The following is a 15,891-nucleotide window of genomic DNA, read 5'->3' as shown; positions in this document are numbered from 1 at the left end:
AGCCCTGAGTACAATTTTTTTTTTTTTTTCCTCTCCCTTTACTGCAGTGTCCAGCTTCTCTCATCCCCTTAATCTCTGGGTGGTTTTGTGTTCAGCTGCAGACATGGATATTCAGAGTCTGACTTCTAGTGTGGATCATCTTGCTGCAAGGGTGCAAAGCATTCAGGATTTTGTTGTTCACAGTCCTATGTCAGAGCCAAAAGTACCTATTCCTGAGTTGTTTTCTAGAGATAGATCTAGGTTTCTGAATTTTAAGAATAATTGTAAATTATTTTTTTCTTTGAGACCTCGTTCCTCTGGTGATTCCGCTCAGCAAGTTAGAATTGTTATCTCCCTGTTACGTGGCGACCCTCAAGATTGGGCTTTCTCCCTGGCGCCAGGAGATCCTGCATTGCTGAATGTGGATGCGTTTTTTCTGGCGCTTGGACTGCTTTATGAGGAACCTAATCTTGAGAACCAGGCAGAAAAGGCCTTGCTGGCTCTTTCTCAGGGCCAGGATGAAGCTGAGGTGTATTGTCAAAAATTTCGGAAATGGTCGGTGCTTACTCAATGGAATGAGTGTGCCCTGGCTGCAAATTTCAGAGAAGGTCTTTCTGAAGCCATTAAGAATGTTATGGTGGGGTTCCCCACGCCTGCAAGTCTGAATGACTCAATGGCTTTGGCCATTCAGATTGATCGGCGTTTGCGGGAGCGCAAATCTGCGCACCATCTGGCGGTGTTTTCTGAACAGAGACCTGAGTCTGTGCAATGTGACCGAATTCTGACCAGAATTGAGCGGCAAAATCATAGACGTCAAAATGGGTTGTGCTTTTACTGTGGTGATTCTACTCATGTTATCTCAGCATGCTCTAAACGCTTAAAAAAAAATCGCTAAATCTGTCACCGTTGGTACTATACAGCCTAAATTCATTTTGTCTGTTACTTTAATTTGTTCTTTGTCATCCTACTCGGTTATGGCTTTTGTGGATTCAGGTGCTGCCCTGAACCTGATGGATTTGTCATTTGCCAGGCGCTGTGGTTTTGTTCTGGAGCCTTTGGAATTCCCTATTCCACTGAGGGGAATTGATGCTACACCATTGGCTGAGAATAAGCCTCAGTATTGGACTCAAGTGACCATGTGCATGACTCCCGTACATCAGGAGGTGATTCGCTTTCTTGTGCTGCATAATTTGCATGATGTTGTCGTTTTGGGTCTGCCATGGCTGCAGGCCCATAATCCAGTTCTGGATTGGAAAGCTATGTCTGTTTCAAGTTGGGGTTGCCAGGGGATTCATGGCGATGCTCCTTTGGTGTCAATTGCTTCTTCCACTCCTTCTGAGGTCCCTGAGTTTTTGTCGGACTACCAGGATGTATTTGATGAGCCCAGATCCGGTGCCCTGCCTCCTCACAGGGATTGTGATTGTGCTATAAATTTGATTCCTGGTAGTAAGTTCCCTAAGGGACGACTTTTTAATTTGTCTGTACCAGAACATGCCGCGATGCGGAGTTATATAAAGGAGTCTTTAGAGAAGGGACATATTCGCCCGTCCTCCTCCCCTCTTGGTGCGGGGTTCTTTTTTGTGGCCAAGAAGGATGGTTCTCTGAGACCTTGTATAGATTATCGTCTTCTAAATAAAATCACGGTGAAATTTCAGTATCCTTTGCCATTATTATCTGATCTGTTTGCTCGGATTAAGGGGTCCAGTTGGTTCACCAAGATAGATCTTCGTGGTGCGTATAACCTTGTGCGTATTAAGCAGGGGGATGAATGGAAAACAGCATTTAATACGCCCGAAGGCCATTTTGAGTACTTGGTGATGCCTTTTGGACTCTCTAATGCTCCTTCTGTGTTCCAGTCCTTCATGCATGACATCTTCCGAGAATATCTGGACAAATTTATGATTGTGTATCTGGATGACATTTTGGTCTTTTCTGAGGACTGGGAGTCCCATGTGAAGCAGGTCAGGATGGTATTTCAGGTCCTGCGTGCTAATGCCTTATTTGTGAAGGGCTCAAAATGTCTCTTCGGAGTACAGAAGGTTTCCTTTTTGGGTTTTATTTTTTCTCCTTCTACTATTGAGATGGACCCAGTCAAGGTCCAGGCTATTCATGACTGGACTCAGCCTACGTCTGTTAAGAGTCTTCAGAAGTTCTTGGGTTTTGCTAATTTTTACCGTCGCTTCATTGCTAATTTTTCTGGTGTGGTTAAACCCTTGACGGATTTGACCAAGAAGGGTTCCGATGTGACTAATTGGTCTCCTGCGGCCGTGGAAGCCTTTCGGGAGCTGAAGCGCCGGATTTCTTCGGCTCCAGTTTTGTGTCAGCCTGATGTCTCTCTTCCTTTTCAGGTCGAGGTTGATGCTTCTGAGATTGGAGCAGGGGCTGTTTTGTCGCAGAGAAGCTCTGATTGCTCTGTGATGAAACCTTGTGCTTTCTTTTCAAGAAAGTTCTCGTCTGCCGAGCGGAATTATGATGTTGGTAATCGGGAGTTGTTGGCTATGAAGTGGGCATTTGAGGAGTGGCGACATTGGCTTGAGGGTGCTAAGCATCGTGTGGTGGTCTTGACTGATCACAAAAATCTGATTTATCTCGAGTCTGCCAAGCGGCTGAATCCTAGACAGGCTCGTTGGTCGTTGTTTTTCTCCCGTTTCGATTTCGTGGTCTCGTACCTGCCTGGTTCGAAGAACGTGAAGGCTGATGCTCTTTCTAGGAGTTTTGTGCCTGACTCTCCGGGAGTTTCAGAGCCGGCTGGTATCCTCAGAGAGGGAGTGATTTTGTCTGCCATTTCCCCAGATTTACGACGAGTGCTGCAGAAATTTCAGGCGGATAGACCTGACCGTTGCCCACCAGAGAGACTGTTTGTCCCAGATAGATGGACCAGCAGAGTTATTTCCGAGGTTCATTCTTCGGTGTTGGCAGGCCATCCTGGGATTTTTGGTACCAGAGATTTGGTGGCTAGGTCCTTCTGGTGGCCTTCCTTGTCGCGGGATGTGCGTTCCCTTGTGCAGTCCTGTGGGATTTGTGCTCGGGCTAAGCCTTGCTGTTCTCGTGCCAGCGGTTTGCTTTTGCCTTTGCCTGTCCCGAAGAGGCCTTGGACGCACATTTCCATGGATTTTATTTCGGATCTTCCAGTCTCTCAGAGAATGTCTGTCATCTGGGTGGTGTGTGATCGTTTTTCCAAAATGGTCCATTTGGTGCCCTTGCCTAAGTTGCCTTCCTCCTCCGATTTTGGTTCCTCTATTTTTTCAGAATGTGGTTCGCTTGCACGGCATCCCTGAAAATATTGTGTCTGACAGAGGATCCCAGTTTGTGTCCAGATTTTGGCGCATCTTTTGTGCTTGATGGGCATTGATTTGTCTTTTTCGTCGGCTTTCCATCCTCAGACGAATGGCCAAACCGAGCAAACTAATCAGACCTTGGAAACTTATTTAAGATGTTTTGTTTCTGCTGATCAGGATGATTGGGTGACTTTTTTGCCACTGGCCGAGTTTGCCCTTAATAATCGGGCTAGTTCTGCTACTTTGGTTTCGCCGTTTTTCTGCAATTCTGGTTTTCATCCTCGTTTTTCCTCGGGTCAGGTTTAGCCTTCTGACTGTCCTGGGGTGGATTCTGTGGTGGATAGGTTGCATCAGATTTGGAACCATGTGGTGGACAATTTGAAGTTGTCACAGGAGAAGGCTCAGCGCTTTGCCAACCGCCGTCGCGGTGTGGGTCCCCGACTTCGTGTTGGGGATTTGGTATGGCTGTCTTCTCGGTATGTTCCTATGAAGGTCTCCTCTCCTAAATTCAAGCCTCGCTTCATCGGTCCTTATAAGATTTTGGAAATCCTTAACCCGGTGTCATTTCGTTTGGACCTCCCAGCGTCGTTTCCCATTCATAACGTGTTCCATAGGTCTTTGTTGCGGAGGTATGTGGTGCCTGTGGTTCCTTCTGTTGAGCCCCCTGCCCCGGTGCTGGTTGAGGGCGAATTGGAGTACGTGGTGAAGATCTTGGATTCTCGTATTTCTAGACGGAGGCTTCAGTATTTGGTTAAGTGGAAGGGCTATGGTCAGGAGGATAATTCCTGGGTTGTTGCCTCTGATGTTCATGTGGCCGATTTGGTTCATGCCTTCCATGTGGCTCATCCTGATCGCCCTGGGGGTTTTGATGAGGGTTCGGTGACCCCTCCTCAAGGGGGGGGTACTGTTGCGAACTCTGTTTTTGGGCTCCCTCTTGTGGTCACAAGTGGTACTGTGTGAGTGCTGTCTTTGGGCTCCCTCTTGTGGCTCTTTGTGTCATTCTGCAGGACTGAGGCTGGATCAGCTGTCTCGTTATCTGTTAGATGGTTTCCTATTTAGCTCACCTGGACTTTCAGTGTTTGCCTGCTGTCGATGTATTCAGTGCTATTTTGATCTCTCCTGAATTCCTTCGCTATCAGTCTCTCCAAGAGAAGCTAAGTTTTCTGTTTGGTTATTTTTTGCTCATCAGTGTTCAATATGTTTTTTTGGTTATTTACTTGTCCTTGTCCAGCTTGCTAATATGTGATTTCCTTGCTTGCTGGTAGCTCTAGGGGGCTGAGTTTCTCCCCTCACACCGTTAGTTGGTGTGGGGGTTCTTGAATTCTCAGCGTGGATATTTTGTATGGGGTTTTTTACTGACCGCACAGTTCCCTGCCTGTCTTCTGCTATCTAGTATTAGTGGGCCTCATTTGCTGAATCTGTTTTCATTTCTACGTTTTGTATTTTCCCCTTACCTCACCGTTATTATTTGTTGGGGGCTTCCTATATCTTTGGGGTCATTTCTCTGAGGCAAGTGAGGTCTTATTTTCTCTATAGGGGTAGCAAGTTTCTCAGGCTGCGTCGAGACGTCCAGGAATTTAGGCACGTTTACCGGCTACCTTTAGTGTGTTGGTTAGGATCAGGTTGCGGTCAGTCCAGTTACCACCTCCCTAGAGCTTGTTCTATGTTCAGTAACTTAGCTAGTCCATTCTGTGATCCTCAGCCACTAAGGATCATAACACGGGGGACACTGAGGGGGGATCAGGGACACTGAGGGGGGAATCGAGGACACTGGGGGCGGATCGGGGGACACTGAGGGGGGATCGGGGGACACTGAGGGGGGGATTGGAGGACACTGGGGGATCGGGGACACTGAGGGGGGGATCGAGGACACTGGGGGGATCGGGGGACACGGGATCGGGGACACTGAGGGGGGATCGGAGGACACGGGGGATCAGGGACACTGAGGGGGGATCGGGGACACTGAGGGGGGATCGTGGGACACTGAGGGGGATCGTGGGACACTGATGGGGGATCGGGGACACTGAGGGGGTATCGAGGACACTAAGGGGGGATCGGGGACACTGAGGGGCGAATGGTGACACTGAGGGGGGATCGGAGGACACTGGTGGGATCGGGGACACTGAGGGGAGATCGGGGACATTGAGGGGGGATCGGAGGACACGGGGGGATTGGGGACACTGAGGGGGGATCGGGGACACTGGGGGAGGATCGGGGACACTGAGGGGCGATCGGGGACACTGAGGGGCGATCGGGGACACTGAGGGGCGATCGGGACACTGAGGGGGGATCGGAGGACACTGGTGGGATCGGGGACACTGGTGGGAGATCGGGGACATTGAGGGGGGATCGGAGGACACTGGGGGGGATTGGGGACACTGAGGGGGGATCGGGGACACTGGGGGGATCGGGGGACACTTAGGGGGGATCAGGAAACACTGAGGGGGGATCAGAGGACACCGAGGGGGGATCGGAGGACACCGAGGGGGGATCGGGGGACACCGAGGGGGGATCGGGGGACACTGAGGGGGGATCGGGGGACACTGAGGGGGGATCGGGGCACACTGAGGGGGGATCGGGGGACACTGAGGGGGGATCGGGGGACACTGAGGGGGATAGGGGACACTGAGGGAGGGATCGGAGGACACTGGGAGGATCAGGGACACGGGGATCGGGGACACTGGGGGAGGATCGTTGGACACGGGGGATCGGGGGACACTGGGGGGATCGGGGACACTAAGGGGGGATCGGGGACACTGAGGGGGGGATCGGAGGACACTGGGGGGGATTGGAGGACACGGGGGATTGGGGACACTGAGGGGGGATTGGGGACACTGAGGGGGGGATCGGAGGACACTGGGGGGGATTGGAGGACACGGGGGATTGGGGACACTGAGGGGGGATCGGAGGACACTGGGGGGGATCGGAGGACACGGGGGATCGGGGACACTGAGGGGGGATCGGAGGACACGGGGGATCGGGGACACTGAGGGGGCATTGCGGACACTGGGGGGATCGGAGGACACTGGGGGGATCGGGGACACTGAGGGGGGAACAGGGGACACTGAGGAGGGATCGGGGGACACTGAGGGGGGATCGGGGACACTGAGGGGGGATCGGGGACACTGAGGGGGATCGGGGACACTAAGGGGGATCAGGGACACTGGGGGGGATCGGGGACACTAAGGGGATTGGGGACACTGAGGGGGGATCGGAGGACACGGGGGATCGGGGACACTGAGGGGGCATTTCGGACACTGGGGGATCGGAGGACACGGGGGATCGGGGACACAGGGGGATCGGGGACACAGGGGGATCGGGGGACACTGAGGGGGGATAGGGGACACTAAGGGGGATCAGGGACACTGGGGGGTCAGGGACACTGAGGGGGATCGGGGACACTAGGGGGATCGGGGACACTGGGGGGATCGGGGAGACTGAGGGGGGATCGGGGACACTGAGGGGGGATCGGGGGACACAGGGGGGATCGGGGACACATTGGGGGGGATCGGGGACACTGAGGGGGGATCGGGGACACTGGGGGCATTTCGGACACTGGGGGGATCGGGGACACTGAGGGGAACGGGGGACACTGAGGGGGGATCGGGGGACACTGAGGGGGGATCGGGGACACTGAGGGGGGATAGGGGACACTGGGGGGGTCGGGGACACTGAGGGGGATCGGGGACACTGAGGGGGATCGGGGACACTGAGGGGGGATCGGGGGACACTGGGGGGGATCGGGGACACTAAGGGGATTGGGGACACTGAGGGGGATCGGAGGACACGGGGGATCGGGGACACTGAGGGGGCATTTCGGACACTGGGGGATCGGAGGACACGGGGGATCGGGGACACAGGGGGATCGGGGGACACTGAGGGGGGATAGGGGACACTAAGGGGGATCAGGGACACTGGGGGGTCAGGGACACTGGGGGATCGGGGACACTGGGGGGATCGGGGACACTGAGGGGGGATCGGGGACACTGAGGGGGGATCGGGGGACACGGGGGATCGGGGACACATTGGGGGGGATCGGGGACACTGAGGGGGGATCGGGGACACTGGGGGCATTTCGGACACTGGGGGGATCGGGGACACTGAGGGGGGAACGGGGGACACTGAGGGGGGATCGGGGGACACTGAGGGGGGATCGGGGACACTGAGGGGGGATAGGGGACACTGGGGGGGTCGGGGACACTGAGGGGGATCGGGGACACTGGGGGGATCGGGGACACTGAGGGGGGATCGGGGGACACTGAGGGGGGATCGGGGACACTGAGGGGGGATCGGGGACACTGAGGAGGCATTTCGGACACTGGGGGGATCGGAGGACACTGGGGGGATCGGGGACACTGAGGGGGGATCGGGGGACACTGAGGGGGGATCGGGGGACACTGAGGGGGGATAGGGGACACTAAGGGGGATCAGGGACACTGGGGGGATCGGGGGACACTGGGGGGGATCGGGGGACACTGAGGGGGGATCGGGGGACACTGAGGGGGGATCGGGGACACTGAGGGGGGATAGGGGACACTGGGGGGGTGGGGGACACGGAGGGGGGATCGGGGGACACTGAGGGGAGATCAGGAACCCTATAAATCTCTGATGTGCGATCACATCAGAGGAGAGAGAAATTATATGGCAAATCGGACTTTTTCTGTGGTCACCATTATATGGTTAATAGCGGCGGTTGAAGCCCCGGGGTTTGTAAATACCGACCCGAATCATGGTCTCTGCTGCCCCCAGTAGCCAAGACCCTGGAGATATTCTGACTCTGGGGGGCGCTATACACTTTTTCCTCAGCGCTGTTAATTAACGGTGCTGTGGTTTCAGTATCCTTAACTACCGTCGTTAAAAGGCATATCAGCGGTCGTAAAAGGGTTAAGAAGAAAGAGGTTGTAAAGATATCTGAGATTCCAGGCTGGGAGCAGGCTCCCGACCGTGTGTCGGCCAATGAGTGGTCACAAGGTGTCGGACTGAGTGGATCATGGGATAAGTGTATGGAAGAGGCTGAGGTGGTGAAGGGACTGGATGCAGGAGAGGTTGTTACCTGCTTACAGGAAGCAGCAGGAAGAACGGGCTCAGCTGTGGCCACAAATGCATTAGAACAGGGACAGTGGCCCGATGCCCGAACAGGCCGCTTATGGGTAAATGTGATGGGCACCAACATGCTGCAGAACAGGCGGCCATGCGAGAAGCACAGGACAAATATAAACAGACGAGGGAACTGAATAAGAAAAAGGGAGCTGTGGCCATAGCTGGGGTCAGTGGGATCCCGACCAATGGGATGGGGATGTGCCGGGTTCCACCGATTCAGACCCTGATCAGGATGAGTACTTCACTGAGGAGATTGACCCCCCACTAACCTTAGTGAAAGCGCACCCCAGATATCGCAGGCCGATCATAGATCCCACTGCAGGCGCACAACAGAGGTGTGATGGAGGATTACACTCAGCAACAACTTCATGATCTTCATCATCGTTCTTCTCAAAAAGTCACTGAATCACTGTGGGAGATCGGGGTCCATGGAGTACGAGCGGATGCGGTAGATGGCCCCAAGTTTGTGCACCCGAGTCATGAACCTGCAGTGAAGGAAGCAGATTCAGTCGCCACGTTGGACTTGCTGGATGTCGTGGCTTTGGCATTGGAGCATAAATAGCCATCTGCAGCAGATCGGCCCCTAATGAGAAGCCATGGAGGATAAAGGAAGAGGTCATGAACAATGCGATTTCTGCAGGGATCTATGGCTACATGGCAGTCCTTGTTAGTCTGTCAGAAATCCCACCATCAGGCCTGCTCCCCCTGCTCGTAAGCCCGTAATGATGACCCTGTTGGTAAACTACACTGGGAAGTCTATCTCCAACACCCTAGAGGCAATTGGAAGACTTGAGAGATTGGGGTCCCAGGAATAGGGGTCATTTCGTTTCCGGAGAGCAGCATAGAGAGTTTAAAAACAATAATAATGACTCCCACATATCGCGCAAGGATTTGTTTATTGCCTTGTGGAAAGATGGGGGTCCTAAAGAGGAAATTGAAGGGATTGGTACTGATGAAATGTGGAAATGATACCAAAAGTGAGGGCTTCATAAGAAATCTGGAAGTTCACAAAATAAAAAGGTGACCATGGAAGATCCTGGATCCCCCCAGCGTGGGCGTAGTAGGGCACGGAGGTAGTGAGGGCCCACTCCCTCTTCATCCCCAGTGGAACCCACCGCCCCGGGGATTGAGGATCTTTATGCTGAAGTAAAATCTCTGTTGCAGGAGGTTAAAAAGTGACAGGGGCTGACCTGTTCTCCCACAGAGGTTCCCCAGAGGGAGACATGAGTGACCGACTTCCTGGCCAAGCCCTCCATGTGGATAGACGCCCTGATTAACGACCAAACTTACATGAGGTCATCTATCCACATGGAGGGCTTGCCATTATTATTGTCTCTACGCTGCTCTCCGGAAACAAAATGACCACTATTCCTGAAACAGGACAAGAAAAGTGGGAACATGTTCCAGCAGACAGGTGCGATCTCAGAGAATAATAAGTATGTTCTTTCTTTTACTGTCTAGTTCCAATTTGGAGATGGTGGCTGACCGGTGTTACAGGCATGGTCCTTTAGGTCTTTGTCATTCCCAACATTTGTATCAACAAAGAGAAGACATACTAGTCAGAGACAATATGGCATTGTGGAAAATTAAACAGAACCTATGGAGTTGTTTGGCATAATTGATGAACTTGAGCCATTTTTGTATTACAATGACTGCTACCGCTACCAATATACTAGAAACTTGTAGCTGTCACGATTCCCGGGGAGGATACCCTTATCATCCCCACCACTCACACCAATTTGTCACAAACCGGGGTTGTTTGGTTGCCCCTGGTTCTTTTTTCAGGGATTTATCTATATCCCACTTCCGGTTTGGAACTTGCAGCTCTCTGGCGCCCCCCTTACCCTCAGGTCAGACTAGGTACTGCACCTAGGATAATTAGTCAACAGAAAGGCTGCCTTACTTTGTACTGGCTATTGGGCACGCTGCAACGAGGTCGATATAACTACTCCCACTCAGGCGGGAACAATAATTATCAACGCCGTCCGTCGCTACAAAGCCTCCCAAATGCACAGGACAAATCCGCTGCCACCAGCTCTGATTTCTTAATTAATAACGGGTCCGGAGCCAACCCACATTAGTAGCGTAATTCACTTCAGAGGACATGACCGTACGTTATAGAGCAAGGAGAGACAAGCTAGTAATTTTATAGTTTACTCCAAAAAAAAGGTAGGCAGTGTTTACAAAGTATAAAAAGAGGTTATAAAGACAATTATCGTATGTACAATATAATTACAAATAAAATGGGATTAAAGTTGATAAAACACATTTTGTTATGTCATATCATTTCATGGCTGACCATGTGCTGTGGGGGAAGGACGAGCATATATCCAGATGCTTCACCCTTGTCTCTCAGCAGGACCCTGGACCAAAGACACGTGAAGAGACTGCTTCACTCACTTATTTCCTAGCCTAAAACCAAGCCACTCCCCCTGTGGTGACCTCACTCAGAGACTGGATACTCCCGTCTTAGCAGTATGAAAAACCATCATCCCACATATCTTGGTGTAGGAACCTCGTAGAAAGACGACACCCGTGTCGTTATGCTCAGCATGCCATAGAGATTTGTTTAAGTATAGGCATGGGGTAGCTGGGTGACTCAGTTCTGTAGTAATCCGTTTCTCAATTGTCCTGGTTCTGGAACCTAGAAAACTCACTGGCTGATAGTTCTCCTGAAGCCCATGTCAAAAATGTATTTGTCCCACTTCGATCATTAATCAGTGCTATGATATTTACATTAGCAAAGACAAAGAAACCTGGGTTTTTTCCATGTGCTTCTACTTGTACTTTCACTTTGAAGCCATAAAAATTCCTCAGCGGAGTTGGCAGCTAGTTTTACATTACCACCATATACCAGGGGGAGGGAGAAGGAGTGGCTTAGAATTCCAGCCTTATGTTGGCAGGCAGAGGAAACTGCAGCTGAGAGCCCTGTATGTGTAATGGAAGTCATAAGGACTCCTTCCTATTTCCTGACAGTAGCTATACCGACCCCGTAACGACTGTGGACAAAATTGATAGGGTGGGTTTGTCCAAGATAAGGAGATTGAATAAGAAGATGTGATCCAGAATTATACATACAATCCATATTATGCCTGTATAAACTGTACTGAGAGGATTTTCTTACTGAAGACATAACTATAAAGACTCACAATATTGCATCTGCTGAGTTATGTTATCAAATGACTTGTAGTCAAAATAAAATATGTAAATGTCAGCAAATAATTATAGAAGGTAAAAAAAAGGACAATGAAGATAATATCGTGCGGTTCACGGGAGGGAAAAACCATGAAGTGTAAGGCTATGTGCACACATTCAGGTTTTTCGCGTTTTTTTTGCGATAAAAACTCATTAAAAATGCATACATTATGCATCCTATCATTTAGAATGCATTCTGCATGTTTTGGGAACATGGTGCGTTTTTTTTCTGCGAAAAAAACGCATCGCGGTAAAAAAAAGAAGCATGTTCATTAATTTTACGGATTTTCTGCGTTTTTCCCGCTGTTCTATGCATTGGGAAAAAATGCACAAAAAACGCACACAAAAAAACGAGTCAAAAATGCAAAAAAAACCGCATGCGGATTTCTGGCAGAAATGTCCGTTTTTTTGTCAGGAAAATTTCTGCAAGAAATCCTGACGTGTGCACATACCCTAACAAAACAGTAATTCCTCCCTCACATACACAACATGTAAAATTGCCCAAGGGGTGGATGGGTATACCACTTATATATTCCAGCTAGTAGAACAGGGGGGCCATGTGTTACTTCTAGATTAGGCCTAATGATGTATCGTTTCCATCCCATAAAGCTAAACGTCCAAAAAGGGGAAAATTAGCTGAAAATTGTAATTCTAATATTAGAATCAGAAATTCGAGGGTTATCCCTTACGATTGTAGCCGCATGTGCTGCCAAGGCTGTAGGAAGATGATCTCCTCGTGTGGCTAGATCAATAAATACTACAGTAGAGCCTTAGAAGATATATTATTAGATATATAAAGTTACCAAAAAGCTTTCTTACAGAATAGAGCAACTATAGGTTATTTGTTATTAATTCACCACCATGGATGTCAAGAATTTGAAGGTATGTACTGTTTTAACTTGTCAGATCATAGCCAGGATTTGCAGTCTCAGACCGGTTACATGATGACGTTGATCACATCACACAAAGTAATGGGAAATGGTGGGACTGGTTATTTTCCTGGTTGCCCGTTTTTGGTTATTTATGCTATATTTTCGGAGTAATTTTTGCTATAACCTGTGCTTGTATTGCTTTATGCTGCTGTATACAATGTATTCCTTCTCGCATATCAATGTGCCGTTCATCTGCTGAAGCTATTCCCTTGGGATATGGAATTGCATATAAATGATATATGGTTTCCAGATGGCCAAGGGTGGATGGTAGTACTAAGATGTTAATGGCCATCAGGAATCCATATTGGAGGCCTGTCTTTAAGGAACCTTTAAGATATTAGGCAGTAACAGTTCCGCCTAGGTTAGCCTTGTATTTTCTGTAACTACCCCAACACCTGGACTGCACAGCTCCTTTATCAATCTTTAGTGGGAAAGCGTATCTTTATAGCAATTACTGCATAGTTTCACTATCCATGTTTAGTGAGAAATGTCGTGTTTATAGTATGGTAAAACATTTGGTACCAGGAGAACCTTTGGCATGTTTTATCCGGTGATGTATTTGTTCGATGTTGATTGACATCTGAAGCGCTGGCCACTCAGACAGAGGGATACTATATCTGACAAATAGAACTTGGTAGGGCTTGTGTAATACTTGGATACGCAAGCATTTGTTTCTAAACAAGATATAAGTTGGGGAAGACTTCAGCTAAGACACAAGCCCTGTTAACCTGTGGATTAAAAAAGGGACGCCCGTGACGCCACAGTGTGGATCCCAGGAATTTCTGTCTTCGCTGTTCTGCTTCTCACAGCTGAAGTTCCCGGACAGATGATGTGCTACTCCTGGTGAACATTTTCTTCCTGTGTAGTGTGCTATGTAAGTACTTTACCTTTCTGAATTATATAATGCAAAAGTGTACGTAATATCACACTATTTCCTATTTTCTGTAATCATTTAATTATAATAAATTGAATCGCCTTCTTTAAAGCCGTATCCGACCCCTTTGAATACTTGGCAAAACGTCATCACAGGTAGAGATCTGGTGGTGACTTCATCACAGATAGAGGACTGGTGGTGACGTCATCATAGGTAGAGGACTGGTGGTGATGTCGTCACAGGTAGAGGACTGGTGGTGATGTCATCACAGGTAGAGGACTGGTGGTGATGTCATCACAGGTAGAGGACTGGTGGTGATGTCATCACAGGTAGAGGACTGGTGGTGATGTCATCACAGGTAGAGGACTGGTGGTGATGTCATCACAGGTAGAGGACTGGTGGTGATGTCATCACAGGTAGAGGACTGGTGGTGATGTCATCCCAGGTAGAGGACTGGTGGTGATGTCATCACAGGTAGAGGACTGGTGGTGATGTCATCACAGGTAGAGGACTGGTGGTGATGTCATCCCAGGTAGAGGACTGGTGGTGATGTCATCACAGGTAGAGATCTGGTGGTGACTTCATCACAGATAGAGGACTGGTGGTGACGTCATCACAGGTAGAGGACTGGTGGTGATGTCATCACAGGTAGAGGACTGGTGGTGATGTCATCCCAGGTAGAGATCTGGTGGTGATGTCATCCCAGGTAGAGATCTGGTGGTGATGTCATTACAGGTGGAGATCTGGTGGTGATGTCATTACAGGTGGAGATCTGGTGGTGATGTCATCACAGGTAGAGGACTGGTGGTGATGTGATTACAGGTGGAGATTGGTGGTGATGTCATCACAGCTAGCGATCTGGTGGTGATGTCATTACAGGTAGAGATCTGGTGGTGATGTCATCACAGGTAGACCTGGTGATGTCATTACAGGTAGAGATCTGGTGGTGATGGCATTACAGGTAGAGATCTGGTGGTGGTATCATCTAGCTATTCACAGGAGGGTCTGTGAGGTCATCACAAGTAGAGGGCTCAGTGTAGGTTGGGTGGGAGTCTCTGGAGGTGCAGGAGTGGCAGGAAGGAGAGAACAATAAACAGAGAGAAGGATGCAGAGACACCAAGAGAGTCCACCAGGAGTCCTGAGACCGCACTGAAAACCACTTTACCAAGAACCTCCAGAGAAGACAGAAGACTGTAGTGACTGGCCTGCAGACGAGAAGATCGTGAGCAAAGTATGGTGTAACAATGTAATGCCTATATTACTGCCGTCACCCCGCTATACTGCAGTGTTGCAATATTACTGCCTTCACCCCCGTACAAGATCCCTGATCTCTCATGTCCTCCCTAAGTGTAAGATCTCTGATCTCTCATGTCCTCCCCTGTATGGGATTCTTGATCTCCCATGTCCTTCCTGTATAAAATTTCTGATCTCTCATATCCTCTTCTTTATGGGATCCTGAATCTCTTGTGTCCTCCCCTGTATAACATCCCTGATTTCTCATGTCAGCCCCTGTATAACATCCCTGATTTCTCATGTCAGCCCCTGTATGGGATCCCTGATTTCTCATGTCAGCCCCTGTATGGGATCCCTGATTTCTCGTGTCCGCTCCTGTATGGGATCCCTGATTTCTCGTGTCCGCTCCTGTATGGGATCCCTGATTTCTCGTGTCTGCTCCTGTATGGGATCCCTGATTTCTCGTGTCCTCCCCTGTATGGGATCCCTGATTTCTCATGTCAGCCCCTGTATGGGATCCCTGATGTCATGATGGTATGAAATATCATAAGTTTAGTTCTCTTGCTAGCATGCTGTGGGCTAAGCCCCCCTCCTTGGAGTGATTCAGCAACAGCTCGTAGCTGCAAGTTCCTGACTTTCCTTCTCAGAGAGTGTGGGGGTTATGAGAGCCAAGGTATTTACGACCGGCATTTCCTGCCGTGTAAGCTCTTGTCCAGCTATAACTGGACCAGGGTGGATAAAAATCAATGTTTTTTTAAAAAAATCAAAAAAATCGGATTTTTTTGATTTAAATCGGATTTTTTTGATTTAAATCGGATTTTTTTCAATAAACTGCTTTTTGAGGAAAATATTTTACCATCCAAAGGTTCTTCCATCATGAGATAAAGCTGAGTTGTTTAACTCAGTAGAATAAAGGCTGTATATGTGTAACATTCACAATGCCATGCTCTTCCAGAGGTTTCTGTAGGATGCTGACTATCCAACAAGTTTGGGCATGTCAACTGAATGGAAAAAGAAACTAAACCAAAAGTGAAACCAAGCTAGAAGTGTGGAATTAAAGGGGCAGTATGAACAAAATGTGGAGGCTATTAATAGTTTATACAATTAAGACATGCTGCTTTTAAACACCTACCTATTGCCATATAGTAAAACAAAAAAGATTTTTACTTACTTTGGGGTCCCCCCCTCACCCTGGCGTTAGATCGTTGCCCCTAGTTTCGTCCGTGTAACTATGGGTGCACATGCGCACTGCTCTCACTTCTCATTTTAATCGTGATTTATATTAAAAAAAACCTTTTGA

The 15,891-nt window shown here is 49.4% G+C and overlaps 1 protein-coding gene across 4 annotated transcripts in view; it reads right to left on the bottom strand.

The window, feature by feature from the left end:
* Positions 1-8,323: 8,323 nt before the first annotated feature.
* SLC33A2 (solute carrier family 33 member 2) overlaps positions 8,324-15,891 on the bottom strand; it is a 101,259-nt gene continuing 93,691 nt past the window's right edge. The window contains exon 5 of one of the 4 annotated variants that reach the window (XM_077271599.1): positions 8,324-8,842. In XM_077271599.1, the coding sequence (XP_077127714.1) occupies positions 8,756-8,842 (87 nt within the window). In that variant the 3' untranslated portion in view covers positions 8,324-8,755. Of the gene's footprint in view, positions 8,941-10,495; positions 14,564-15,891 lie in introns of those variants that run through there. The other 3 variants (XM_077271600.1, XM_077271598.1, XR_013217116.1) reach the window with 3 other exon arrangements.

Source organism: Ranitomeya variabilis, chromosome 6 (genome assembly GCF_051348905.1).
Source record: "Ranitomeya variabilis isolate aRanVar5 chromosome 6, aRanVar5.hap1, whole genome shotgun sequence".
NCBI lineage: Eukaryota > Metazoa > Chordata > Amphibia > Anura > Dendrobatidae > Ranitomeya > Ranitomeya variabilis.
The sequence above is the reverse complement of the archived record's forward strand: the minus strand, read 5'-3'. Positions and strand labels throughout refer to the sequence as shown.